At 53.4% G+C, this 27,928-nt stretch overlaps 2 protein-coding genes across 17 annotated transcripts in view; one reads left to right on the top strand and one right to left on the bottom strand.

Moving 5' to 3' along the window:
- Positions 1-15: 15 nt before the first annotated feature.
- On the top strand, positions 16-16,574 carry YPEL1 (yippee like 1). 13 transcript variants are annotated; one of them, XR_004345346.1, is made up of 9 exons: positions 16-194; positions 4,291-4,436; positions 5,659-5,743; positions 11,386-11,668; positions 12,974-13,017; positions 13,369-13,477; positions 14,171-14,385; positions 15,212-15,298; positions 15,721-16,574. XR_004345346.1 is itself a non-coding variant. In XM_032602384.1 (7 exons), the coding sequence occupies exons 2-7, from the start codon at positions 4,421-4,423 to the stop codon at positions 14,258-14,260; spliced, it is 627 nt and encodes a 208-aa protein (XP_032458275.1). In that variant the 5' UTR covers positions 16-194; positions 4,291-4,420; the 3' UTR covers positions 14,261-16,574. The 13 variants fall into 13 exon arrangements, 6 of the variants coding, with proteins under 6 accessions (XP_032458275.1, XP_032458276.1, XP_032458278.1 ...); XR_004345345.1 differs by having other exon boundaries at positions 14,171-14,650; XR_004345344.1 differs by having other exon boundaries at positions 15,212-16,574.
- The window catches only part of PPIL2 (peptidylprolyl isomerase like 2), a 26,995-nt gene continuing 13,490 nt past the window's right edge, over positions 14,424-27,928 (bottom strand). The window contains exons 9-21 of one of the 4 annotated variants that reach the window (XR_004345339.1): positions 27,210-27,285; positions 26,349-26,509; positions 25,279-25,354; positions 24,725-24,831; positions 24,478-24,567; positions 24,242-24,275; positions 23,589-23,706; positions 19,403-19,459; positions 18,726-18,798; positions 18,555-18,617; positions 18,352-18,466; positions 18,043-18,162; positions 14,424-17,912 (exon numbers count right to left, since the gene is read on the bottom strand). Coding sequence is in view for 3 of the 4 variants with exons in the window: in XM_032602382.1 (XP_032458273.1) it covers positions 18,066-18,162; positions 18,327-18,466; positions 18,555-18,617; positions 18,726-18,798; positions 19,403-19,459; positions 23,589-23,706; positions 24,242-24,275; positions 24,478-24,567; positions 24,725-24,831; positions 25,279-25,354; positions 26,349-26,509; positions 27,210-27,285 (1,092 nt within the window). In the remaining variant the exon portion in view is untranslated. Of the gene's footprint in view, positions 17,913-17,972; positions 18,163-18,326; positions 18,467-18,554; positions 18,618-18,725; positions 18,799-19,402; positions 19,460-23,588; positions 23,707-24,241; positions 24,276-24,477; positions 24,568-24,724; positions 24,832-25,278; positions 25,355-26,348; positions 26,510-27,209; positions 27,286-27,928 lie in introns of those variants that run through there. The other 3 variants (XM_032602382.1, XM_032602381.1, XM_032602383.1) reach the window with 3 other exon arrangements.

Here is a 27,928-nt window from a genome sequence, read left to right as displayed (position 1 = left end):
GGCGGGGCAGCGGCTTCAAAACAAAGGGCAGGCGGCCCGGGGGCGGCGGCGGCGGGCATGTCTCGCGCGCAGCCGGAGAGGCAACGGCCGCAGCGCGTCCCGGGCCGCGCCGGGGCCGCCGGAGAGTCGCGCCCGCGCTGAGCGAGGCCGGGCCGATGGGCGCTGCGGGCTGGGGCGCGGACCGGCGGGCGGCGGTGAGTAGGGCGGGCCCGGCGGGCGCACCGGGCGGTGTCGGCCGTGGGGTGGGGGGCGCGCTGCGGCGAGACCACCTGCGTTCGGCGCGGACCGCGACTCCGGGTCAGGAGCGTTTTCCCGGTTCTCCCTCCTCCCGCCCTCCCCACCCCGCCCTGGAGAAGGCTCGGGAGGAGCCGCCCGCCTGACGATAACAGGCTTTTCCCCTAAAAGAAAGGTCGCGCCTGGGGAGGGAAATGAGGACAAAAGGGGCCTCCCAGCGTGTTCACAGAAGGGGGGCGTTTCAAGTTGCCCACGTGAAGGGCGAGGCCGAAATGCCTCGCTCCGCATTCGTTCCCCACTTGTGGCACCGACTGAGTTTCACGGGCGCAGAGCCTGCAGGAGCCTGACTCCTCTCCCGGGCGGGGCCGGTCTCCAACGGGCATCGCCGGGAGTCCAGGTTACGTGTCAAGTTCTGCGTGGGTAAGGGCTGCAGTTCCGTCTTAGATGGACCACGGTGTGGACGACGTTGGCGTCCCCACCCCAAGCTGCTTCTGTGCAGTTGCATTTTTCTTCTGTATGAAATATACACACCTCAACCTGTTGTTTCCTTGCAAAGAATGTTATTCTTTCCACCCATAACCCTCAATCTCCTGAACTCCTACCTAGGCCTCCTTCCTCCGGGGATGGCCTTCAGGTGCGTCCCTGAGCAAGCTGCTACTCTCCCTGCACCTGTGCCTGCTGCGGCCTCCGCTCTGCTCCGAGATGGAACACACGTTGGTTGAGCCCCTGCCCCTCCGCGGCAGCTGTGCTTAATCCCGGTGTTGAGTGTTGCGATCCTGCCCGGGTCCCCCCGACCCTCGCCGTGGGATCTGGTCTGAGGGGAGCTAATTCAGGCTCTGGGAGCCCCTCCCGCTGCCTCCCCTTGCATCCCAGGGGCTAGAGTGTCTTCTGCGTGTGGGAGCCCCTCAGCCAGGACCAGGGGGACCCCATCTTAGCATAGCTGTAGCACAAGTCTTGGCCTGTAGTGGGCACTTTAAAAAAGTAACTGAACGATCTTAATTACCAATCTGATTAATCGTTTTTCTGATTTTATTTTTTTTAATTTTATTTATTTTTGGCTGCATTGGGTCTTTGTTGTTGCGCGCGGGCTTTCTCTAGCTGTGGCAAGTGGGGGCTACTCTTTGTTGTGGTGCGCGGGCTTCTCGCAGCGGCTTGTTGCGGAGCACGGTCTAGGTGTTCAGGCTTCAGTAGTTGTGGCACACGGACTCAGTAGTTGTGGCTCTTGGGCTCTAGAGCGCAGGCTCAGTAGTTGTGGCACACGGGCTTAGTTGCTCCATGGCATGTGGGATCTTCCCGGACCAGGGCTCAAACCCGTGTCCCCTGCATTGGCAGGCGGATTCTTAACCACTGCAGCACCAGGGAAGTTCCCGTCTTTCTGATTTTAAATCAACTTCTTTATTTTGGAAACTTTAGATTTACACAAAAGTTGCAAGGATAGTACAGACAGTCCTGACGTGCCCCGCACTCCGTGTCCCCGGTGTTACCATCCCATGTTGCCATGGTATGTTTGCCAAAGTTAAAAACTGTTAGAGGTATATGCCTTTGACTAAACTCCAGACATTACTTTTTCCATTTTTGAAGCACTAAAATTTATAAAGCTCTTTATGTTGAGAGCCTTTGACCCCTACCTGCCTTCACCAGGTTCCGCCAGGATCCTCTCAAGGGGCGGGGGTGGCGGGTACAGAGGGCAAGGACTTTCCATGCAGTGTCTTTTTCTCCCTGGTAGGCTGATGAGTGGAACATAGTTTCAAATATGAAGAAGCAGTAGAAGTCCCCTGCTTTAAAACCTTCTCATCTCTGACACTTTATTCGCAAGTCACTTGCTTTTAACTTCTTAGAAAGTAGTTAGATCTGCTAATCAGCAAAACCTGCAGGGAGTGGGAATTGTGAGCAGAGAGTTGAGTGAGGGGAGGATGGAGAAAGTTCTGAACCGCCAGGTCACTGGAGGCTGAGGGTTCCGGGGAGGACAGTGTGAGTTGAATTCAGCAAAGAAGTCGAGAGAATGAGGTCCAGTCAGCTGCCGGCGACATCACTTCCGTGATAGTGGCACCGGCACTGCTGAAAGCCTGTTGCCGGTGATGGAGCCAAGCCACGTAGTCCATACCTGGGAAGCCTGAGAACCAGGACCAGGGTTCCCCATGGGGTTTGTGAGGCGTTGAGACAGCTTGCCAACCCTCGGCTACTGCAACAGCAACCTGACACCTGGTGTGATTCTTGGATCCTCCGTGGGACTCACGATTCACCCCCATTTTACAGATTGGGTACCAGCTCAGCTTGAGGCCCCACAGGCTCTGCGTATGTGGCTTGGCTGGGTCTAGCCCCCTCAGCAGCCTGACTCCCGCCGCCACATGGCCCCCAAAGCCCCAGCACCGGCCCCATTCTGGCTTCTCTCTGCCTCTCTGTTTTTTCCCTTCCCTTCCCCAACACAGGGATGCTTAATTATGTTTCAATTAGCATGTGCTTAATAAAATGGCATAAGATTCCCAGGCTCTTTCCTCCCACTTCCAGCTGAAGACAGGGCAGCCCTCCCTCTGTCATGCCTGCATCTTCCCTTCTTAGCGAGGAAAAAGGCAACCTCTGCTAGGAGGCATCCCAGGGCCACGGCTGGGAAACTTAGTTAGTGGGAGAAATTAAAAAGAATGTATCACAGGTTCTTAGAAAAGAAAGGCTCAGTGCCAGCGCCCTCCTCAGCAGTCTGGTGGGAGGAGGTGGAGGCAGGCCACGCTGGGGGAATGAGGGGGCTGGTTACGGGGGGACGTGGGGGCAGCTGGTGGGGCATGAGGGCAGAGGGGGCTTCATCTAAGGGCACAGGAGGCGGCCGGGAGAACTGAAGGAGTCTTCTTGCCCCTCCCAGCGGGTCCAGGAGTCCAGGAAGGCTGCGGTTCCAGGGATGTGGAAAAGAGCTTTTCACCCTCTAATTTAAGTAGGAAGTCCATGTGTGCGAAGGGAAGCTGGTACTGCCCAAAGCAAATTGTACACGTGCTGTTGCTCTTTGAAGGACACCTTCCATGCCCCCCCCAACGCCTGTGGGCCCATGTGCTGTGTGTGTGTGTGTTTGTGATCAGTACCTACACTTGGTATCAAAATCAAAAGTTACAAAAAAGTAGATGGTGAGAAGGAAGTGGCTGAGGCCCCACCTTAGAAACAGTTCTGTTAAGTCCATCAGTGCATTTGGCCAGTCTCTTGGTGAGACGGGAGATGGTTTCTAATCTCTAGTTATTACAGGCAATGTTGTAACAGCCTTTTCCTGGGTTACTTTGCACAGGGGCCAAGCAGCCTGGGGGGAAATGCCGGGGATGGACCCTGGGCCTGGGGCCTGCACCTGGGAGCGCCAGTGGGTGCTGCCAGATGGCAGTGATGTCCCAGGTGCCTTCGCCAGTGGGGTTGTCAACTTTAAAAAATTTTTGCCAACCTGCTAGGTTGTAAGACAGGTACAGTGTGCCTTTGGTTTGCATCCGTTTGTGATGCTCACACCTGCTCACGTGTCTACAGACACGTGTTTACAGGGTTCCAGGGTGTAGATTCTCAGCTTTGAATCCAGCTGCACAGCTTGCTTACTAGCTCTCGGGGTGTCCGTTTCCCTGTCTGAACGGTGGGACTAATCAGACCACTCGTGTCTTAGGGCTGCTGTTAATTCATGGGATTCTCATAGACCAGCAGCAGCCTGGGCCACAAGGCTCTTGGGCACCTCGTGATGGTGCTGGATGGGCTGCTCTCTCCTTGCTGGATGGGACAGGCGCGTGGGCAGCACCTTGGCCTTCTGAGCTGTGTTCTTCCCCACTGTTGCCAGCGCTGGAGCTTGTGCACCAGCCCCAGGGAGACCCGCTTCCTTGCCCGCTTGTGCCTCCGTCCCTCCAGATGGGCGAGGCAGGGCTGGGAGGACAAGTGAACCCATATGGGGACGAGAAGGGCCGGGAGCCCACGCCCTCCCGGGAGTGTCAGCTGCTTGCTTGGGAGCTGGTTCTCAGGGTTTGTCTTTGGAAGCGTGGTAACAGCACCATATGGACATGGGCCTGATTTACGCTGTCTTAAAATAAATATCCATGCTTATTTTAGGAGAGAAACTTCTGGAATCCAGAATGTTGTTTTTGGCCTAAGAACTTACCCCACACTAACATCTTCGTGGGGTGGTGGCTGCTCCCCAAACCCCGGGGACACAGCGGCTGCAGTAGAAGTGAGGCACGTGATGCATTGCACCTCAGGTACTAAGGTGGGTCCTGACTTGTCAGCAGGTGTGGTTGGAAGAGCCCGTCTGTGTACTGGTGGCTGGAGAACTTGGCCAGGATTTCCCTGCCTCGGGGACAGCCAGCCTGAAAGCCTAGTTAAATCACGACATGCTTCTCTGTGACTGAGATCCAGCCAGGTTGAGCCGCTGCTCCGCTAGGACCCCTGGGAGGGCGGTGACAGGGGCAGAGGGCGGGACGCCAGGGTGGGAGGCACACCCAGCCTTTGAAGGGTGACTGTAGGTGCTGAGGATGGACCAGGCTCCACAAAGGTGACAGGAACCCGAGAGTGGGGCTGCTCCGAGGGAAGGGGCGTTCAGGTAGGCCCCCGGCATGTGGGGGGCATTCACGGCATGGAGAAATTCAAAGAAACAGAAACACTTGGCAAGTTGCCACTTTATTTTATTTGCGGGATCTTAGTTCCCCCACCAGGGACTAAACCCGGGCCCCCTGCAGTGGGGGACGGAGTCCTAACCTCTGGACTGCCAGGGACGTCCTAAGTTTCCCCTTTAAATAAGAGTCGCCCCATCAGAGGCCACTCTGATTTAGAAACGAGGGGTGTCCTGCTTTCTAATTATGAGTCAGAGTGGTGTCATTTGTCTAAAGGATGGGCTAAGTGAAGCCCGTTTCTTTAGTCTCTGTTCAGGTCACTGGGAGCCGTGCTTCTGCCACTAACGGGGCCCAGGACTCTGAAGGCCTGAACCACCAGGGATAAGAGAGGAGTTTATTCATTTAAGGGTCCTTTAAATACAAAGAGAAAAACTCAGGTGAAGATACTGAAACAGACAACATGTGTTCAGTCAGCACTGCAGTCAGAACAAGCGCTTTCCGTCCTTGCTAAGGCTGGTTTTTCTGTCCTGAGCCGGGATACCCCAGCCTTGGTGAGTCTGAATGACCCTGAAATGACCGCTCCCAGGCCGGCTCCGGTGCAGCACGAGCTCCCCTCTGGCTGCTTCTGGCCTCTGACGTGATGGAGTTCAGGACACGCCACCCCAACGTGTGGCACCTAGGCTTCCTGAGTATCTTAAGCTTGAAGGAGTTTGAGAAAACAGCAGAAGCGGGGTGGTCAGAGTGACCTTCTTCCCTGAACCCGGCCATGAAACTCCCCTTTGAGAGGGCCCTCTCCCTGCACCAGGAAGAGGGAAGGCAGGGAATTGGGGCCGAGAAATCTGTATAAACAAACCTTGTCTTGTCTTCCTAGTTACTCCTTCACCATGGACCACCCCAGCCCAAACCCCTCCAGCCTCGTCAGTTCTTCACAAACTTACTGATTCCTTGTCTAAAAGGTATAAAAACTTCCTGCTCCTGTTACTCTGTTAGTTTCATTTTCAAACCCAGCCAGGGACCCTAAGAGGGTCAAGGAAAACTTTCCCTCCCCTGCAGACACTTGTAAGATAAGTTCTAGACTCAAAGCTCTCTCTGTCTCGCTGACTCCCTGGCTCATTTGTACACACACATACACCCTCCTGGATTGTGATTTGAATTGCATTTAACAATTACTTTGGGGACGGTTCATATTTTTACAGTATCTTCCAGTCCTGGTCATGATTTAGCTCTCCATTGCTTTAGGTTTTTATTATACCCCTCAGAGTTTTCTAATGTTCTCTGTAAAGGTGTTTCTGATCTTTGAATGTGCTCTTAGATACTTTATTGTTACACTGTTGTATGAGAGTATGTTTTCCCTTATAAGCCTTTTCTTGATTTACCAGCTGGCTGGGACTTCTGGTACCGTTGAATGGAAGTGGCAGTGTAGAGAGCATCCTGGTTTATTCCTGATGTCAAAGATAATGTTTTCTAAGTTTTACCATTAAGCATGATGTTTGCTGTGAGTGGTTTTGGGATTTTTTTATTTGTTTGGTAGATGCCTCGTAAAAGGTAAGGAAGTTCTCTTACAATCTTAGTTTGTGTGGAATGTTTTTTAAATTGTGAATGGATGTTAAATTTTTGTTGAATGCTTTTTTTTTTTGCATCTATTGAGATAAACAGAACAATTGGTGGTAAATTTTTCTGATATTAAATGATCTTGCATTCCTGTGATAAAATCACCTTAATTATATTGTACCATCCTTTAAAGTACTGCTAGACCCTGTTTGGTCATATTAGGATGTTTGCATCTTGGTTTTTTTGAAGAAACTTACAATGAATTCCTTTTTTTTTTTTTTCCCTGCACCGCGGGTCTTTCAGGATCTGTTCCCTGACCAGGGGTTGAACCGGGGCTACAGCAGTGAAAGCCCAGAATCCCAACCACTAGGTCACCAGGGAACTCCCCTGAATTCCATTCTTGTACTGCCCTGACCCAGGTTTGGTGTCAGTTTAAGCTGCATCAGATGATTGGAGAGTGCTTCCCCTTTCTCTTTCCTGAAAGAGTTTGTGTTGGATTGGAATGAATTCTTCCTTGAATATGGTGGAACTCTTCAGGGAAGCTCCTTGCCTGTAGGTGTGTTTGATTTGCATTGATATGTGTGCATATTGGGGGAGGAGACTTTTTACCAGTGATTTGATTTCCTTGATGTTTATAGGATTATTCAGGTTTTCTATTTCTTCTTGAATCATATCTATTTTTTTATTTTTTATTTTTATTTTTCTTTTTTTGCGGTATGCGGGCCTCTCACTGTTGTGGCCTCGCCCGTTGCGGAGCAAAGCCTCTGGAAGCGCAGGCTCAGCAGCCATGGCTCACGGGCCCAGCCGCTCCGCGGCATGTGGGATCTTACTGGGGCGTGAACCCGTGTCCCCTGCATCGGCAGGCGGACTCTCAACCACTGTGCCACCAGGGAAGCCCGAGGATTTTTCTAGTTATACTTTATTATTGATTTCTAATTTAATTGTATTGTGGTCATCAGAGAATATACTGTGGTTTCAGTCCTTGAATTTGTGATGAAGAAACTGGAATTAAAATACATGTAGAAAACTGTATCTAAGAACCACAGACTCATTTACTGCACACATTTACAAAAGTTGACCACACGGCACATCTCAACAATGTGCAAATCCTGTATATCTGCCCTCGTTTGTGTTGTTCTACCAGTTAGTGAAAGATGCAGTAAAATATATACTATATTTTATACAAATATATACTATGTATTTATATATACTAAATGTACTATAAATATATAAATTACTATGTAAACTATATACTACAATTACTAGTCCTATTTTGATTATAAATTTATCTCAAGGTTTTTTCAATTTTTGACTTACATATTTTGAGACTGTTATTAGGTAACAGTATTTACGCTTGCTGTTTATCTCCCTACTGTTTTATCTCATAAAGTTTTTCGATTAAATATTACTGTGTAGGGACTTCCCTGGTGGCACAGTGGTTAAGAATCCACCTGCCAATGCAGGGGACATGGGTTCGATCCCTGGTCCAGGAAGATCCCACATACCCCGGAGCAATTAAGCCCGTATGCCACAACTACTGAAGCCTGTGTGCCACAACTACTGAAGCCTGTACACCTAGAGCCCGTGCTCTGCAACAAGAGAAGCCACTGCAGTGAGAAGCCCGCACACCACAACGAAGAGTAGCCGCTGCTCGTGGCAACTAGAGAAAGCCTGCATGCAGCAACAGAGACCCAATACAGCCAAAAATAATTTTAAAAAATTTTAAAATGTTACTATATAAGCAAAATATGAATATATTTAATATAGCTTTTACTTTATTATTATTTTTCAATATTTGTTTTTAGTTTGGCTGCGTTGGGTCTTTGTTGCGGCATGCGGGCTTCTTAGTAGCGGCATGCAGGATCTAGTTCCCTGACCAGGAATCGAACCTGGGCCCCCTGCATTGGGAGTGCAGAGTCTTACCCACTGTACCACCAGGGAAGTCCCTTTATTATTTAAATACCTTTTTCTATCCTTTTGCTACTTTAACTTCTTTTTTTTGTTAATTTTTATTGAAATATAGTTGATCTACAATGTTGTGTTAGTTTCAAGTATACAGCAGAGTGATTCAGTTATACATATATACATATACTCATTCTTTTTCAGATATTTTTCCCTATATGGGAAAGATTACAGAATATTTAGTAGAGTTCTCTGTGCTATACAGCAGGTTCTTGTTGGTTATCTATTTATATATAGTAGTGTGTGTAAATTAATCCCAAGCTCCTAATTTATCCCTCCCCCCCCAACCCCCTGCCCTACCTTTCCCCTTTGGGAACCATAAGTTTGTTTTCTAAGTCTGTGAGTCTGCTTCTGTTTTGTAAATTAGTTCATTTGTATCAGTTTTTAGATTGTACCTGTAAGTGGTATCATATGATATTTGTCTTTCTCTGTCTGACTTAACTTCACTTAGTATGATCATCTCTAAGTCAGTCCATGTTGCTGCAAGTGGCATTATTTCATTCTTTTTTATGGCTGAGTAATATTCCATTGTAGAAATATACCACATCTTCTTTATCCATTTATCTGTCAATGGACACTTAGGTTGCTTCTGTATCTTGTCTATTGTAAATAGTGCTGCAGTGAACATTGGGGTGCATGTATCTCTTCAAAGTATGATTTTCTTCGGATATTTGCCCAGGAGTGGGATTGTTGGATCATATGGTAGCTCTGTTTTTAGTTTTTAAGAAACCTTCGTACTGTTCGCAATAGTGGCTGCACCAATTTACATTCCCACCAACAGTGTAGGAGGGCTCCCTTTTCTCCACATCTTCACCAACATTTGTTATTTGTGTTCTTTTTGATGATAGCCATTCTGACAGGTGTGAGGTGATATCTCATTGTGGTTTTGATTTGCATTTTTCTATTTAAACTTCTTTGTGTGAATCACATACATACAAGGTATCCATAAAACAAATATACTGTTAGCAAATAATTATGATTCATAGGTCTGTGTTGCCACCACTCAGGTTCTAGCCATATCTTTTTATCCTTTCTGCATCCTTGTTTAAGGTTTGTGTCTCATAAGTAGCATCTAGATAAAGTTTGTTTTCTGTCTAGTTGAAACCTTCAACTCTAACATTTAGTTCATTTATATTTAATATATGCATTGAAATATTTGGGTTTAAATCTTCCTTCTGTCGTTGTGCTTCCTGTTCTTCCCATGGTGTTTTTCCTCCCTTCCTCACCTCCCTTTACAGGTTTGGAAGTTATACACCTGCTCTTTGTTCTTGCAGAAGTTTCATCAGAAATTACAACATTTATCCTTAATGTACCAGAATCTACATTTAATCCATACGTGGGTCTTCTTTTTTGGACAGTACCCAGACTCTGGGAGTCATTGGTCTGAGCCTTTACCCTGGCTTCTCCTGCTCACATATGAGCGGATCTCTTCAAAGTTCTGTGAGACGCTGCTGCTCTGCCCACCTGCACATTGACCATTTTCTTTACTCACCATTCCGCCTTCTTTTAGAGTCTGAAGTTTAGACTTTAGTGGGGGTTTTTTGTTTTGTTTTTCTGTCTGAATCATATCCTTGGATTTCCTTTAGAGATATTTTGCAGAAGTCAAATTTTTTAGTTGTCTGCAAATGTCATTTCCTGAATTCTTTTTATTTATTTATTTATCTATCTATCTATCTATTTATTTATTTATGGTTGTGTTGGGTCTTCGTTGCTATGCGCAGGCTTTCTCTAGTTGCGTCAAGCAAGGGCTGCTCTTCATTCCAGTGTGTGGGCTTCTCACTGAGGTGGCTTCTCTTGTTGCGGAGCACGGACTCTAGGTGCATGGGCTTCAGTAGTTGTGGCTCGCGGGCTCTAGACCGCAGGCTCAGTAGTTGTGGCGCAAGGGCCTAGTTGCTCTGTGGCATGTGGGATCTTCCCGGACTAGGGCTTGAACCTGTGTCCCCTGCATTGGCAGGCGGATTCTTAACCACTGCGCCACCAGGGAAGCCCCCATTTCCTGAATTCTTGAAAGATATTTTCACTGCATGTAGAATTCTGGGAAAGCAGTTATTATCTTTCAGGACTTTACAGGTACCTTCCCCTACTGCCTTCTGGGTTCCACTGTTTTACTTGGGAAGTTGCTGTTGAAAGGTAATTTTCCCTTCCTTTCTGGATGCTTCTAAGACTGTTTTTCTTTTTTCTTTGGTGTTCTGCAGTTTCACTGTTATGTGATCAGCTGTGGCTTTTTTATTTATCTTGCTTGGGATTGTTGGACTTGTCTGTGGATTGGTGTCTTTCTTCAGTTCTGGAATCGCCTCCTCATCTCCTCACATAGTGCCTCTGCCCCATTTTCCTCTCACTTTACCTTCTGTAAATCCACACACATCTGTGCTTTTGCTGTCAGATCCAAAAAGTCACTGCCAAATCCAACATCATGAAGATTATTCCCTACATTTTCTTCTAAGGGTCTTATAGTTATAGTTTTTACATTTAGTTCCTTGATCCATTTTGAGTGCATTTTTGTATATGGTGTGAGGCAGGGGTCCAACTTCATTCTTTCACATGTCAGTATCTTGTTTTCCCACACCATTTGTTGAAAAGATTGTTCTTTCCACATTGAATGGTTGTGACACCCTTGTTGAAAATCACTTGACTTTATATGTGAGGGTTTACTTCTGGACTGACACGTAATTTCTCAGAGATTAATACTGGATCCATCACACACGTATTCATAAATGTCATGGTGCTTTGAGTCGCCAGTTCCATTGTTTGGGACAAGATGTATGCAGTGCTGCTGGCCTCACTCAGATGGGAGTCGTGTTGGCTACTGTTTCCCGTTTTCTGAAGCCACACAATATAAGATGTATTTGGGCAAGTTTTCTCAAATTATTTATGTGTAAAACTAGTTCACCTGCCACTTCCAACTAAATTTAGAATGGCTAAGCCATGATTAGCTATTAGTGTTTTATGTACTCATATTACTATTGAACTATTAGATCTTTAACGTCTAGGCCTGCACGTCCCTTCTTCACAACAGGCTTCCTAAACACACTTTTTGTGTTTCATTCTCTCTGTGACCCTCTGCTCTGTGTTGACTTGTTGACAGGTTGTGGCGTTTTTCTCTCACCCCAGCTGTGTGGACAGAGCCACACGCCCTCCGAACAACAACGGCTCTTGCGTGCATGTTCCAGTGTTTCTTCTGTCAGAGAGCCCAGCAGAGCTGCAGCTCCTCCCGTGCCAGCCCTGAGCTGAGCCAGGAGTGCCCAGCGGAGATGGTGAAGATGACAAGGTCCAAAACTTTCCAAGCGTATCTGCCGAACTGCCACCGAACGTACAGTTGTGTCCACTGCAGGGCCCACCTGGCCAATCACGATGAGCTGATCTCCAAGGCACGTGTCTGGTCAAGAACTCAGTAGGCTGTCCTCAGCCATGATCACTGAGGCTAAGTGTAGACAAATACTGAACCACCCCATGGCCTCCTGGGTTTGCTGGGCCCAGAATGTCTGGAGCCCTGTGGATGGTACTGAGGGAAATTGTGTGTGTTAGTGAGGGCAGCTACATCGTGGTCTTGGCCAAGTGGTGGGTTTTGGGGGCCAGGCCACGGGCCTCTGAAGATCCCACAGTAAGATGAGTCAGTGACTTGTAAGAGCAGTTAAATTCATGTAAAGCCAGAGGACGTGGACAGTACAAAGGAAGCCTGGAAAATCTGTGGAAATAGTTTCATAATAAGGGAATTAAGAAAATTTTAAAACTCAGAATGGTTAAGAAGAGAAGAGGCTGCCTTGGGGGCAATTGGATCTTTCAGGAAAGAGCCTGGGAGGGAAGCTCTGCCAGGGCCACGGCGCTGTGGGGGCCACGAGCAGCCCCCTGGGGGTGAAGAGGGCAGGACCTGCCTCATTGCCTTGAACTCTTGACTAGCAGTTTGTCCTGTTTATAACCAACCACTTGGGAACATTTAAAACAATCCCTCGGGAGACAGTGATTGTCCTCCCTCCCCGTGCTTGTGGGTCACGACCCCCACCCTTCCTCTAAGTCTGCCTCCCTGGGCAGGAGCCTTGTGCTCCTTTGAAAACAAAGTCATCAAGAAGTTTCTGGAATCCATGCTTAGGCCTCTTGTTTCAGGCAGTTAGAACATCATCTCTGTACTTGTGATAAGGAAGTGACAGGGTCCTTTTTTTGGTGGGGGGGGACACATGTGCGGCTTGCAGGATCTTAGTTCCCTGACCAGGGGTGGAACCCGTGCCCCGTGTAGTGGAAGTGCAGAGTCCTAACCACTGGACCACCAGGGAAGTCCTGGGTCCATCATCTTAAGGGAAAGCCATCAGATAAGGTGGTGTCTGTGCCATTACTGCTTCTGTGGCCCCTCTGTGCATTCAGAAGTTTCAGTGGAAGGGCAGCCCCTCAGCACCAGCTTCGGAGCGAGAGCTGCTCCGGGGCCTCCAGATCGGCCGTGTAGCTCAGGCACCGCTCTGGCCACACGGTGGGGGGAGTGGGTTGTTAGTGTCGAAAAGGAATTTGAGGTGCTTCTTTCAAAGGACCCCAAAGCCCATAGTAAGCTGTTCTTTAAAATAATCAAGCACAGAGGCCCTCTGGGTGGAGCCGCCCCGACGTGGCCTTGCGTTCCAGCTGGTGATGAATGGCGTCACTTCCGTCTGACCACGACAAAGCCTTTAATCCCTCTTTCTTCTTTGCAGTCCTTTCAGGGAAGTCAGGGACGAGCCTACCTCTTCAACTCAGTGTGAGTATCACTGCCTTGGCCTTGCCAGTGCCGTGTCTGCCACCAGGCCCCGCGTGCTGCTTCTGAGAGCCTGCCAGTGCTCGCTGCCATCGAGGGCTCGGAAAAGCAGATGCTTTTTTCCCAGGCTGGGTGTGGTTTGTTTCCCACTGGGGTAGATCTTGATTTCCACCGAGACAGCAGGACTGTGGACCCCTCCCCACAGCCTGTCCCATCCTGAATTCTCGGGGGAGGCAAGAAGTTGTTCAAAGGTGGGGGGAGTCAGGAAGGACACCCTGTGTCCTAGGAACAGCTGGTGGGGGCGGAACTGTGGGCCCGGGGCCCCATGAGGGTCCCAGCGCCTCCTCCCCACAGGGTGAATGTGGGCTGCGGCCCTGCGGAGGAGCGGGTCCTTCTCACCGGCCTGCATGCCGTGGCGGACATCTACTGTGAGAACTGCAAGACCACACTCGGGTGGAAATACGTGAGTGACCGCGGGTCCGCTGTAATAAAGAACACGTTCCCAGTGGAAACAAAACATGCCAGGAAGCGGGATAGGTGCTGCCAGTCAAGGAACACGTTTTAAAACCACATCTTTTAGAGTCCATATACTGGGGGAGGGAGGGATGGTCACCAGCCAGGTGGGAGGTGGGGGACTGGACATGACCCTGCAGTTGTGCTCACAGCAGACCCCTCGGGGCCCACCCCCAGGACCCACCTGGGCCCTGTGCCCTGGTCCTGTCCCACACACCACCCACCCTCAGACTCCAGCACGGGGGGGCTGTGTCTGAGCCACTGCATCCCTCGCCGAGAAGGGCCTTCCACTGTCCACCATCTGTGGCCCTGAGGACTTCACTCCCCTGTACCTGGAGTCCCGGGAAGGAGGCCTTTGCTTGGCTTCCCTTCCCAAACTGCCCTGCACGTGGTCGGTGCTCAGTAACAAACTTGAATCAGTAGTTCCCGACAAGTTTCACCATCACTCTGCGAGTCCAGGCCAGACCTGCCCTGCTCCTGAGGGCTGGTCACCCAGATAGCCACCCCTCCCCTGCCCTGGACCACACGGCGCACGGGGCGTCTGGGGAGACATGATACTGCAGTTATTTTCTTTGCAAAGTGTAAAATGAAGTTGAAAAACAAAACCGATTCTGTCCTGAAACCTTGTCTCTCTTTTTTCAAGGAACACGCCTTTGAGAGCAGTCAGAAATATAAGGAAGGAAAATTTATCATCGAGCTTGCTCACATGATCAAAGACAATGGTTGGGAGTAAAGTGAAAACTTTTGAATACGATTTTGTGAAAGAGACGGTAAAAGTAATGGAAACATAGGCACATCTGATGGCAGTGTTTCTTGAACTCGAGCCTCACAGGCGGCCTCTCCAGGCCAATCCCCTGGGTAAGGCGTCCCTCCGATCTGTGTCTTCTTCAATAACACGGTTATTTCTGAAAAGTTTCAATGCCCTTTTTCTAATTTCTCAAGATGTAGAGAAAAGACCTAACCAACTGGTGACTTATCCATCCAGCTAACACCTTCTTTAACCAATGCCTTTAAGATAGTTTGGCTGTGCTCCTTCGTGTTTGATAGAAAACCAGACCGAAGCCCCAAAGCCCACAGGGAGGTCTCTTCGGAGAGCCAGGTTCCCCTCTTGTTTGGAGAGAAGGTATGGTAACTTCTCCCCGATTCGCGGAACAACAACGTTGGTTATTCTTCTTGCAGATGAGCTGTGAGGGCAGTGCTTACTTAGGAATCTCTCAGAAATCTATGAATCTATGCACCAAGGGTGTTTTTTAGCCTTGTTCAAAAACAGAGGCCACCAGTAATAACATTTTAGATAAGCTATAGAGAAAAGTGTCTACGGTAACATGTTTATTTAAGCCAGTAGCTTCCTTATCTCACAGGCGAGTGAACGAGTCGTTAGCAGAGACGGTCTTGGGCCAGTGTGCAGGCCCAGGCCCAGGCCCATGGGGGCTCCAGGTCAGGCACTGGGCGGCTGGTCCATGGAGTTAAGAGTGGAACACGCTGGACCAAGGGAAATCGGGTTTCCTTTTCTACTCTGATGTACTTGAAAAAAAAGAATTTATTTTTTGCATATTTGAAAGAGGCCAGAGCAGGCTAAGCTTCCAAATTTAACATTTGCCAGATAGTTTTAAAATTTTGCAAAAGGTTACAGTTGGAAGACAGGTTTAAACTTTGTAGTGAAGATGTCTGGTTTGCTCAACAGGTCCCCGTGCCTCCCTGGTTCTGTCCTGTGGGCCGACACAGGCAAGGCCCAGCAGCCAGCCTCCCGAGTCCTGCGTTTCTGCCACAGGTTCAAGTTCCGACTTACTGTGCCTATGCACGGAGTGGGCACCACCCACGGGTTCTGGCCGCTTTGCAGAGAATGGAGGCCAAAAGGCATTCCCACAACAGTTTTCGTTTTCAGTGTTCTACCTGGCTCTGGCCAGTGGGCCCAGCCTGCCACTGGGCGTCTGGGGGCCATCAGTGTGGTCACCGGGTCATGAGACTCCTGGGACCCCAGTGCTGAGGGTCAGAGAGAGGGCTGAGGGCGGGGGGGAGAGGAGGGTACAGGCCAGCTCCCAAACTCCTTCAGACGAGGTTAGTCCTATGGCCACAAGCGTGAGCTGGCTGGGGACAGAGAGGGACTGGCTGCCAGTTGGTGGGTGGCCCTCCCCTGACCCCCAGCCACTCACCTGGGCTTCCCTTTGACACCATCTCTGCCTGGACCTGCAGCCTGGATCGTGGGGAATGCGCTGCCTGCCGGGTCGTCCACGAGGGTGACCAGCGGGCCTGAATGCATCTCAAGTTGCCAAGGGAAGTGCTTGGCACAGCGCAGACCTCCACTGCAGGCACTCTGCCGCCTCCCAAGCTGGGTCCTGGGCCTGGTCCTCAGTGCCCCATGAAGGCCCAGCCAGCACCTTCCCTGAGACGTGAGTACAAATCCCTGAGACCCCACCTGAGCCAGCGGCTCCTCAGCTGGGCCTCCTCCCCAAGCTTCAGCCTGTGGCCCAGCTGCTTCTCCAAAAGATGCTTCCTGACGCTGAGGAACCTCCTAAAATTCCTTTGTATACACTCAACTTATATTTAGAGCTTTTGTATGTTCTGGGCACAGTTACTGCTCCTCTGCTCTGAGCACTTTGGTTTTGTGCCGTCTCTGTGGTGGCATCGAAGTGTTTTTACCAGTCGTCCATGATGACTTTTGTATTTTTGTAGCTGACACCAACAAAGACTCTTAACACTTTTCTTGTTAGTCTTCTGCAAAATCCGAGCTACTTTTGAAACCAAATGAACTGACCGTGAGCAGCTTCGAGGACGGACACTCACGAGACCACAACCAGATGTGCTGGTCAAGTGCCGGGATGCGCCACCCTTTTAAATTCCTAAACAGTAAATATCACCCTGTGACTTTTATTTATTTAAGATATTTTTTTTCCTTGCGAAGAGTGGGAGGTGATGCCAGGATTATAAATGCATTTAAGTTAAACTATGTAATGTCTTCTGCACAGTACATATACAGTATTTTTATACCTTAATGCTTATTCTTGATGGCATCTGTCAGATATTAGGAGGGATCAGAAATGGGAGTTGTTTAAAAAGTTCTTTAATTTACCTGATAACCTCACCAGGGAATTAACAAAATCTGAATGTTTTTAATGTCTAGAAAACTACAATTTAAGCTCAAAACGACCTACAGACATGTAAACCCTCATTTGTCAAAGGCTCTGGGCAGGCCTGTCCTTCACTGTGGGTGGCGCTGCAGGGCTGCAGCCCAGGGTGGCCGGCCTTCCCTCAGGGCAGTTGGGCATGGCTGCCAGACAGACGGATGGACAGAAGCCCAGGCCAGCCCGAAGGTTTGCCCCTCAAGCAGGACTGCCAAGCTCACATGCACAGGCTTCCTCTGGCCCCACGTCCGGCTCTCCGTCCTCTGTCTGTGTGAGGTTTAAAAATAAAGCTTCCAACATCCAATGTCTCCTAGTTAGCAGCATCACGGGTCTCGCGACCTGATGGGGTAGCCAAGGAGCTGCTGAGGGCGGAGCCCCCATCTGGGGGTCCAGGCGCCCTAGGCAAGCGTCCCCGTGTGGCCCACAAGAGCACTTAGGCTGGCCGTCACCAGGCCCGGCCACCTCCTCCCCGTGACCCCAGCTCCCGGAGACAGCATGGGCGTGTAAGCCCCTCAATGGAGAGAGGGTTGGGAAGACGTGAGGGACAGCAGCCTGGCCCAAGGCATCGGGGGAGTGGAAAGGTCACCGTCGAGCCCAGGTCCCAGCTGATGGGCAGGGGCCTCGGAGGACGGGGCTGCACGGTGGGTCCGTGTGCAGGGAAGGCGCCGCCATCCATGAGGACCTGCACACGAGGCTCAGAGGAGGCAGGTGAGACAGGCCCAGGGCTCAGAAGCAGAGACGCGGAAAGAGCCACAGTACCTTCTAGAAGTAAGAGCTGTTGGCACTCACTGACGTGAGGTTTCGGGTGAGGCAGGAAAGGAGAGAAACGGGACCAGAGCCCAAGGGCGTGGTGGCCTTGCTGACCCGAGGACACAAGTGCTGAGAGTAGGGGAAGGGCAGTGATGACCCTGTTGGCCTTGCAGAGGGAGTAGACGGGTCCTGGGAGGAGGCAGCTGTCCCTCAGCTTCCACGGGAGCTTCTGGAAGCCGAGGGAGCAGCATCACAGGAGGACTGTGGGATGGAGGGCGCGGAAAGGGCAGGCTTTGAAGATCTTCAGTAGAAAGAGACACCACTGAGCAGGTCCCCAGGTCGTATGTGAGCACAAGGCCCTGAGGCTGGAGAGGAGTTGGCAGGGGCTGGGGGGACGACAGACACCAGCTCCCAGGACCTCTGCTCGCCCTTTGCCAGGAACAGCGGGAGCCAGCTGGCTTTGCCCTCCTGACTGAGGCAGAGGAGCAGACGTGGAGACAGGGCCAGGCCGTCCTACCCAGGGAGAGAAGAGGTGGCCCGTGGACTCCCAAGGCCAGGAAAGAGGACCCAGGCCAATAGACCAGAGCTTTATTGAGTTGCAGCTCAAAGGGCAGACAACTCGGGACACAGTCCAAGTCCCTACCAGAATCCAGAGCGGCCAGCCTGCTACCACGAGCTGAAGTCCCCAAAACCTCGGCTGGGCTTTTTCTTGGCCACGGGGACAGCTGCACTGGTGGAGGGTTCTTCCTCTGCTACCCGTTTCCTGGGGAGAGAAGCAGCAGACGAGAGCTGCCATGTGGGTACCAGGCCCCGACCCCCCTTCCTTCACCCTGCACCAAGGCGCCCCCCAGCAGCGAGCTCATGGTGGTGCCCCCAGCTGCCCCACCCCCCGGCGGTAAGTGCAGGGAGAGCACCGTGGAGACTCACGTGACCACCGGGCTGATGTACTTGCCCACTCCCTGGCGGTACGTCTGGGGGCCCTGGCTCCCCTGCTGGGGCTGGCTGGTCTTGGCTGTGCTCTCCAGGGCCGCTGCCTCCAGCCGCGTCTTCTTCCGCTCCTCAGCGATCTGTGGCAGGCAGGGGAGTGTCTGGCCTGGAGCCCTTGGGCCGGGTGAGGCTCCTGGGGACGGAACGGGCCCCGAGTGCCCCCCTCACCTTGGCATCGGCTTCCTCGTAGGGGTCCACAAACACTGTGGTGGAGTCCATGCGAATCTCCTCCTGGTGGGGGCGGGAGGGGGTGAGCAGAGCCGGCGCATGCCCCCAGCCCGCCTAGGGCCTGCCCAGTGCCAAGCCTGAGGAGCAGCCCCCATGCTCCCGGGCACATACCTTAGGGCGGTCAGTTTTGGGGTCACTCTCCACATTCTCCATGGCCGTCAGTGTGTCAAAGCCTCCGACAACCCTGCAGCAGAGCGATGGAGCACCTGAGAATGTGCCCAGGGCAGGGCGCCCCCGAAGGCCATGTTCCTGTGCAGGCCAGGGGCACAGAGTGGCTCCAGAAGGAGCCAGCAGGACCCAGAGATGAGGGGCGGGGTCCCCGGGGGCCCGGCTGGTGGCCAAGTCCAGCTGCCTGCCAGCTCTGTCAACAAAGATTGATCGGGACCCGTCCACGCTCATAATGCCTGTAGCTGATTTTGTGCTATGACCAGAGAGGGGGTGTGACAGAGACCATGAAGCCACAGAGCTGGAAATACCATCTGGGCCTTCACAGGATGGGTACCGAGCTCCAGACAGGAGATGGGGAGACAGACAGGATGTGGCCCAGCTTTAAGACTCGGGACCATTCAAGGGAGAGCCTGAGGGTGCAGGCAGGGCGCTGGGTAGGCCACTGGGACGGGTCTCAGGTCCAGAGGGCCCAACTCCCTGCCCACCCCCATCCCCCGCCAGAGAAGCCCCAAGCCCCCACTTGTGCAGAGACACAGACGGGGCAAGTGGGAGCAGGCCCAGCCCAGGGGAAGGTAGCCGCCCACCCCCAACACACACAGACCTCACGTGCAGCTCCTTACCGCCCGAAGATGGTGTGCTTCCTGTCCAGGTATGCGCAGGAGCGGAAGGTGATGAAGCTGGGGAAAGAGGGATGATCAGGGAGAGCCTGTGCCTCCCCACCTGCCTGCCTCGGCCCCCTACCAGGCCGTGCAGGAAGGGGCAGGGGCTCTGCCTCCAGGCCTGACCGCCGCCAACCTCCTCCTGGGCCGACGCTGTGCCCACAGCCCGTCCCATCAAGAGACTGACTACAGGACCACAGACTGTAGCCCGGAAGAAAGGAGGCAACAAGCAAGAAGGGGTCCAGACACAGACACACGTGGGAAGGGGACACAAGGGCCACCCTCAAAAATCTTCATGTTTAATTTGGTATAAAAATGGGCAAATTAGGGGGCTTCCCTGGTGATGCAGTGGTTGAGAATCCATCTGCCAATGCAGGGGACACGGGTTCAAGCCCTGGTCCGGGAGGATCCCACATGCCATGGAGCAACTAAGCCCGTGCGCCACAACTACTGAGCCTGCGCACTAGAGCCCAGAAGCCACAGCTACTGAAGTCCACGTGCCACAACTACTGAAGCCCGCGCGCCTAGAGCCCGTGCTCCGCAACAAGAGAAGCCACTGCACCACAACAGAGTAGCCCCCGCTTGCCGCAACTAGAGAGAAAGCCCGCATGCAGCAACGAAGACCCAACACAGCCAAAAATAAATAAATAAATAAAATTTTTTTAAAAAGGCAAATTAAACTCCCCGAGGACACGGATGTGAGAGCCGGCGGGTTGACTGGCGGGGGCGGGGGGGGGTGTAGGGCGCTAACCAGTAACTTCAGACATTAGACGGATGTACTTCGTGGCCACAAGGAAAACGTCTAAGTTCCAAACCAGGAGAGAGCGAAAAGAAGGAAACAGAAATAGAAGAAAAGACTAAGTAGAAAACAAATTAAGATCACCAGAAGCAGCACAGTGACTAGAAAGTTAAATACACTTAGGACTGTCAGGCTGAATTAAAATAAACCAAGATCTAGGTGTGTGCTGTGTAAGATACTGCTTTAAGACTTCAAGAATCTACAAGGCTAAAAGAAGGATGGAAGCAGACAGAAGGGATACAGGCAGGAAGTGTGGCGATGGTCGCAACATGGAGCAGTCCCCAGAGAAGTGCAGCAATGCCCCCACATCCCCACAGCCCGTGCGGGACCGAGCTCCATCAACACGCGTCAGCAGCCGCCCAGGGAGCGCACGCCTTCCAAGCCCATCGGGCTGCCAGACGTCAAAAATCGCGGAATTGTGCATCCCCGACCTCCGGCCACCAGGCAGGTCTCCTATTCTCACTTCTAACACAGTTAAAGAAAAGAATGGAATAAACCTAAAGTAACAGAAGGAAAACAAAAACAACAAAAGGGAGACCAAGGCATAACAGAAAGGAAATAAAGTCTAAAATTAGCTCTTTGAAAAGACAAAACACCCGATAATATTAGAAATAAAAAGAGAAAACCGCCACCAATCCAGCAGCGGTTTTACTGGCTATTTAAGCAGAGTTGGAAATAATAAAAAAAAGGTGACACCACCGGCCCTGCCAACAGCACGCAGAGCACCCACCCAGCCCCATGGGGCTAAGAAACCTGCCACATAGCCCTGCCAGGATGAGACAGACGGAACCACCAGCCACCAGCAAGCAGGGGGCGGGGGACGCACAGGCCGATAAGAAAGGAGAGAACAGAAACCAGGAAGAAGCAATTCGAGGTAGAAACTGAAAATAACTACAGAGAAAGTGAGAGCAGACAACCCTTGTAAGCCCTGAGGAAGAACGGACACAGATGTGGTCAGGGATGGGGAGAGAGGGGGATGCATGGACACAGGCTGAGAATCCAGAGATGGGTGAGTCCCATTCCGGCAAAATGTGAATCAGTGCTTGGCCGGAGCAGCAAAGCCCACCTAAGGGTCAGCAGGACGCTCTGCGGCCGTCCCTGCCCAGCGAGGTCACAACAGCTGCCTCGCCTCCAAAGCTGCTCAGCTGTCCCCCCAGAAGGCGCCGGCCACCTCGCCCCATGGGCAGCGCCCACGGTACTCAGATCCCCATCAAACCAGCACAGATGACCCAGGCCGGCCCCCATGTGGAGGGAGCAGCAGTCTACAATCTTGGCCAGGACAGACACACGGACACAGCAGAAAGGCTGGCCCACAGCCTCCAGGAGAAAAACAGCATATGTTACAGTGACAGACGCTACAGGAAAGCATCTGCAAACTCAGCAACCTCGCTTGAGAAAGTAGGTCCAACAGCAAACCTGATCGGGTGACGCAACAGAGCCCATGTCCTCCCCCGCACAGCCTGATGGTGAGGGGACCATGTTTGCACCAGGAAAGAGAGGACATCCCCTCAAGCTGATAACGTGAATGTCTACGAAGCCTAAGACAGTTTCGGTAAACTACTGGAAATATAAGAGAATTTGATAAAGTGCCTAAATAATAGTTTTTCTCTACATGAACAATAACCACCCAGAATTAGGGGAAAAAAAATGTTTACAAAAATATCACAAACTACAAAATCCTTAAGGAATTGCTTTATCCAGGAAGGCAAAGGACCCATGTGAAGAAACTGTAAAATCGCATTAGAAGATAGAAGACATCCAAGGAGAAGTCAAGGCACATCCTTAGATGGAAACTACACCACGCACGTCTGTTGTTCCAAAGCACACGTCACAAAAAAATTTTTTTTAATTAAATAAATAAATAAAACACACGTCACATCGCTCCAATTAAAATAAAATCCAGATTAGAGAATAAGCAATCAGAGCCAAAGCAACGTGCGAACAAATAGTGAGGGTGGACCTCCTGGAACTCACTGCAGAGCCCAGTGTGGAGCTGGTGTGAACAGGTTAAGTGTAACGTTGGCGGAAGGAACAACAAACAGAGTGAGAGCCAATTCCCACAGGAAGGTGCCGAGTGCCAGGGCACGAGGAGGACGACCCGAGGCCCTCATGGCTGGCGGGAAGTGCCTTCTCTGTGGGAAGCTCTCTCAGGGGCTCCGCTGGAGGATGAGCAGGAAATCACTGGGAACAAGTCACCTAAGACAGGGGACCACCCATCAGGCAGGAGGGCGTGTTCCGCCCTTCGGGGGCCCCTCCCCGCTCCACTAGTGCCCACGATGGCCGGGGGGCCAACTAGCCACCTGACAGACTGTGACGGGCATCCTGACTGTTCAGTTGCCAGCAAGGCTGCCATCCACCTGGGGAGGGGACTGCTCTGAGTGACACCAGCACAACTGGGAGGAAACAAACGCTGTGCCCACGTCACACACGATCACCACGGACAAGCGAGATCCCAAAACCAAAGCCTTCCACAACTTCCCTGAGACACACGCACGATGGCACTGGGGACTCCTTAAGCACAAGTGGAAATGCCACAGGAGAGATGTAAAAACATGTGCCACCTTTCCCCGAAATTTTAAAGTCTGAGAAAATATCTGGAACACAGGTAAAAAATTAAGGATTTTAAGAATCATGAATCAAGAAACATAGATGAACTCATAAAGCTCCTAGAGAAGGCTGAGCGGGAGAGAAACACTCCCCCTGGGGCCCCATTCCCCCAGGCCACGCGGCTCTGCAGATGAAGCCAGCAAAGGTGCATGCGGGCCGCCACCCAAACCGTCCTCGACGCGCCATCAGTGGCCGTGTGGCCCAAACCAACCTCCACAGGCAGCGTGTGGCTCCTGGGAAAACACTCTCCTCTGCGGCCCCGCAGCTCCCCTGCGCCGCCCCCCACCTTCCACTGACACTTGGACACAGGCCCCCACCCCCCAGACACTTTGGGACACAGGCTGCCCAAGCCTGTACATCTAGCCTGTTCTCACCCTCTCAGCACCAAAACTTAGACCTACTAGGACCAAGGTGGGTGTCCTGGGCATCTAACGCCAAAACACTCACAGCAGAATTCCCGACCCCTCACTGGGTCTCCGCCCCCCGGCCAGGCATCCACATCCACACCCACATCTGGTGCTGCCCTGGCCTGTCGCAGGCACCACCACGAGGCGTGGGATTGCCGGCTGACTCGTTTTACGTGCAGGTGCACAGGCCCAGCGCTCAGGCAGGTCTGCGCATGTCCCCACACTTTCTGGATTGATTCGGGGTCGGGGGCACAATATGCAGGGCGAGGCTGACGGAGAACCTGCAGGAGCCACCCCCTCCCCGGGCCCCTCCCATGGCCGCCCATTGACTCACAACTGAGACTTGTTGGTGTTGGGCCCCGAGTTGGCCATGCTGAGGACGCCGCGGCCCGTGTGTGAGAGGTTGGGCCGGAACTCGTCTCGGAAGGGCCTTCCCCAGTACGACTCCCCCCCTGGAGGAGGAGGGGGCACATGGCAGCAAGAATGACCAGGTCCCAGCTGAGCGCAGCTCTTGGGACGCGGCCCAGCTCAAAAACCCGTGCGCGATCCCTGGGGTCCTCATCACCAACCCCCCCCCCCCCGCAGGACACCCCCGCAGCCCCAGGGCCCTCAGAGCCCCTGGTTAGGGCCCGGCCCACAGAACAGGGAGTAAAGTGCCAAGGAGATGGGTGGTTCCTGCTCACACAACACAGGGCGAGGGATAAGCTGGCCCAAGCAGCTGGCAGGCTAAGGGGGGCTTTGGAGGGGCAGCATCCAGGGTGGGGCCCAACCTCCACCCACTGTAGGCCTCCTTGGTCTGTGGACAGAGGGGGTGCCCCTGGAGGCCCAGCGGAAGGTAATGTGCCCCCAACCCTTCATCTGTGGCTGAGGCCTCACAACCACCTTGGGACGAGGAAACAGCACGTGGGGCTAGCAGAGTCCCCACGCCCCTGCCCTCAGAGCCTGTGGCGCAGCCAGAGTTCCCAGGGGCCCAGCACAAGCACCTACCTGTGCCTGTGCCCGTGGGGTCACCTCCCTGTATCTGCAGGAAGAACCAGCCAGTGAGAAGCTGTGCCCATGAGCCTCAGCCCCCCTGCCCCCCATCCCCCAGCTGCTCCTGGTGAGAATGGGGCCCTCCTGGTTCACCCCCAAGAGGCCTGGTGTGGCCAGCTGGCCCCCGGGTACACGTGGGTCACTGCAGGACTCCGCACGTGGGCACTGGGAGGCTGGCGCACGGCACTCACCACGAAGTTTCGGATGGACCTGTGGAAGAGGGTGCCATCGTAGTACTGCTTCTTACAAAGCTTGATGAAGTTCTCACAGGTTTTTGGCGTCTACAAAAAAGGCAAGGTGCTCCGCTGAGGCACATGGCGGCCAAGGAAGGGTACCGAGGACCCCCAGGGCCCTTGGGCAGTGGAAGGCGGCCCTGACAGTGAGGAAGGACTTGCAAGGCCCAGCAGCCAGGCACTCGCAGGCGGCCACCTCACCCACCAGGTCGCAGTGCAGCTCCAGGTTGAGGTCACCCAAGTTGGTGTGCAGCCGCACGTAGCCCTTCTTCTTCACGAACTGGTAGCGCAGCACGTCCTCGTCAATGGCGGCTGCAAGCAAAGGCCTGAGCTGCCTGCCTGCCTGCCTGCCTGCCTACCCGCGGCCCGGAGCCCCCAGGGGCATCGGGGAGGGTGGGGCAGCGGGGCCTGATGGCTCCTCGATGTAGGGAGGGGAGGGCTGGGGGGAGGGGGGCCCAACCAACCAAGAACAGGAGAGGAAGGGGGCTTGGGGGCAACGCCAAGGTGGGACTTGGGCTGGAGCCTGAGGTGGGGTGGCCCCAGCATGGGGAGGGCCTCCCATCACCAGGGAGCCCCCTGGACAGCCGCCCCTATCCCAAGCACAAGCCCACTTTCAAAAGGGGCCGTGCCTGGCCACTCCTGAGCTGCCCACGAGCCCACAAAGCCCAGGCGCGACAGAGCAGCGCTGAGAAGGGCATGGACGAGGGCACCCCACCCTTGGCCGCTGTTAACGCTGGTGGTGGAGACAAAGGCCACTACCTGCTTCATGCGTGGTCTCGGGAACCATGGCAGTGGAGGTGAAGGAGGCGCTGACCTTCCCGGTGGAATAGTGGGCCTGCCAAGAAACCACGGTGGCTCCTCAGCCCGAGGCCACCCCGCTGTTCAGGCCCTGCTCGGTGCCTCTCCTATAGGAAGGTGTCCCTGACCACCACCCACAGGTGCCTGCAGGGGTCTACCAAGGGGGACAGGACAGCCCAGCCCACACTGGCCTCTCCCCAAGGGCCCAGGGAGCAGGGGCACAGTGAGCCAGCAGCCCACGGGTCTCAACTGGGCTGAAGGCCTGGCTGCCAAAGCTCTCACGTTAAGTGAAATCCAGAAAAACACACCAGGCAGAGCCTGGGCATCTCTGGGGTTCAGAGCACCAAGAACTGGAGCTTCTTTTTAAATGTGTTAAGTCCCCACAGGAAAAAATAAGCCTCAATAAACGATTTTTTTCCTTCTAAACAGAAGGACAAAAAAGTTTCTTCCCATGAGAAAGAAATACACCAAAATTCTAAGAACCATCGTGTTAGAGGTGGGATTAGATGATAAACAACAAACCTTCTTTTAGCACGCTTAGTTTTCTGGACAGTTCTTTAGGGGGGCACCTCAGAGGTCCCCCCTCCCAGGGTCCCCCAGCCCCAGCTCACCAGGTCCTGCCTGAATAGAGGAAGGGGGGCTTGACAAGCCAGGGTGCAAATCCTGGTGCCCTCACTGCCAACTGGGGGTCCCAGGACCAACCGTGGGCTGTGTGGGATGAGAAGGTAAGGATGGGTGCCAGGTACCCCCAGTACCACTGGCTCCCTCCCCCCAGCAGCTTGGCACCCCTGAGGTTGCTCTGGGCACTGAGTAACCAGCTTCGCAGGGCAGTGACTCTGCCCATACCCCAGGCAGCTGTGGGGCGAGGAACCACTGAAGCTACCGGGCAGCTGTCCACCTAGCACATCTGCTCCGGGCCGGCCACACCTGTCCGTGGCCCCAGGTTTGCCAGGCCAGCCTCAGTGCAGCCCCGTCCCCAGGAGTGCCCCAAGGGGCAAAGAGGGCAGCGGCAAGGCCTGCTGCCTACTCACAGCATTCAGCCTGTCCACCTTTGTCTTCTCGGGGACCTTCATGGTGGCCGCCAGCATCTCGTCCCCTTTGAACTCCTTGTAGAGCTCCTGCAGCGTCTCTCGGGTCTCCGTGTTCGTGTTTTTCAAATAATAAGATGGGTCCTGCTTGGCCTTTTCTTCATCTACAAAACAGCACAGTCGCCCTGAGCAGCCAAGACCCAGCAGCATCCCCAGATGTTGTGACAGGGACAGGAGGCCAGAGCCACTGAGAGCCCCGGCCGGGACACGAGTCTGAAGTGACCAGAGCTTCTGTCACAGTCACAGTCTCCTGGTCACAACAACCCAGGGACGACCCAGTGGGGGAAGAAAGAGCGAGGCCACTGCCCTGTCCCCAGACCGGCCCCAGCCCCAGGGGTCACAACCTCGCATCACAGGACCCCTGGCCACGAGAAGTCACCACCCTTCATGGGACCTCCATACCCACCCAGCGGCCAGCACGAATGGCCCATCCCTGTGGTGGGACACAATCTCTGAGGAGAAGGCCCATCCAGGCCCCCGAACACATGGGAAAGGAAGCAGCTCTGAGAGACCTAGAGCCAAGTCCTCACGGGGCGGGGGTGGCAGGGAGATGGCCAGGCTGGGCACCATGGTGATGGCCCGGCTGGCACCGACATGTCCGGCCCCCGATGGCAGGCATGGGCCAGGGTGGTCTGCCAACCCCAGCACAGAACAATGGAGTGTGGGCTCAGGAAATGCAAGACCTTTGAAAACCTGGGTGAGACTCCCAGACGCTCAAGCCCCAGGGAGGTAGGGGCTTCGCCCAGGAGCACAGGCTCTTCTACCTAAGTCCCTGGCACCCAGGCCAGCCCTGGCCATACATACCTGGGTCTATTATTTTCATGTTATTCTTAACATGAAAGAAGTTGGAGACATTGAATTTGTCCAAACTGGTGGGGTCCTATGGCAAAAAGAACACATGTGGCAGTGAGCCTGGCACCACAGCCAGACCCATCCTGGGCCGTGTGGCTGCTAGGCAGCAAAGGATGGGTGGACCGGCAGAGGGACCAGGCTGGAGGGGAGAGGCTGGGGGCTGCATGGGCACCGCAGGTCAGCAGGGACTGTGCCCTGTGCAGGGTGACGAGCAGGGGTGGGGCAGGGACAGTGGCACAGATGGCTGCTCAGCCAGCTGCGTCCCCTTCTCCCCGCACACAGCCGAGCACCCTTGGCTGTTAGCGCGGGACGTGGGGTGCCCACCTCCAGGCCTCCTGCAGGCCGCCCCCCTTCAGCCCGGCTGCCAGACTGACCCCACGGTCTGCCCTGGGGACAGCGAGCCCATCACTGGGGAGAGCCATGCACCGGCCTCTGATTAGAACGGGATGAGCCACACAGGAGGATCTAGACACCCTGATTTTCTAGGGCCGGTTCTCATGAACTCACTCGGGGCTCTGACACCTACAGGCACACCCTACACTCGCCCCTGGGTCCTGAGCACACCAGCCCCAGCCCTCAGGCCTCCAACGGGGCTGCTGGGACATGGAGGTGGCTCTGGGGGCAGAGACGAGGGCCCTGACACGGCAGGGGCAGCCTCGGAGGGGAGCAGT

This window comes from Phocoena sinus, chromosome 14 (assembly GCF_008692025.1).
Source record: "Phocoena sinus isolate mPhoSin1 chromosome 14, mPhoSin1.pri, whole genome shotgun sequence".
NCBI classification, from domain to species: Eukaryota; Metazoa; Chordata; class Mammalia; order Artiodactyla; family Phocoenidae; genus Phocoena; species Phocoena sinus.
Note: the sequence above shows the minus strand (reverse complement) of the source record. Positions and strands in the feature narration are given on the sequence as shown.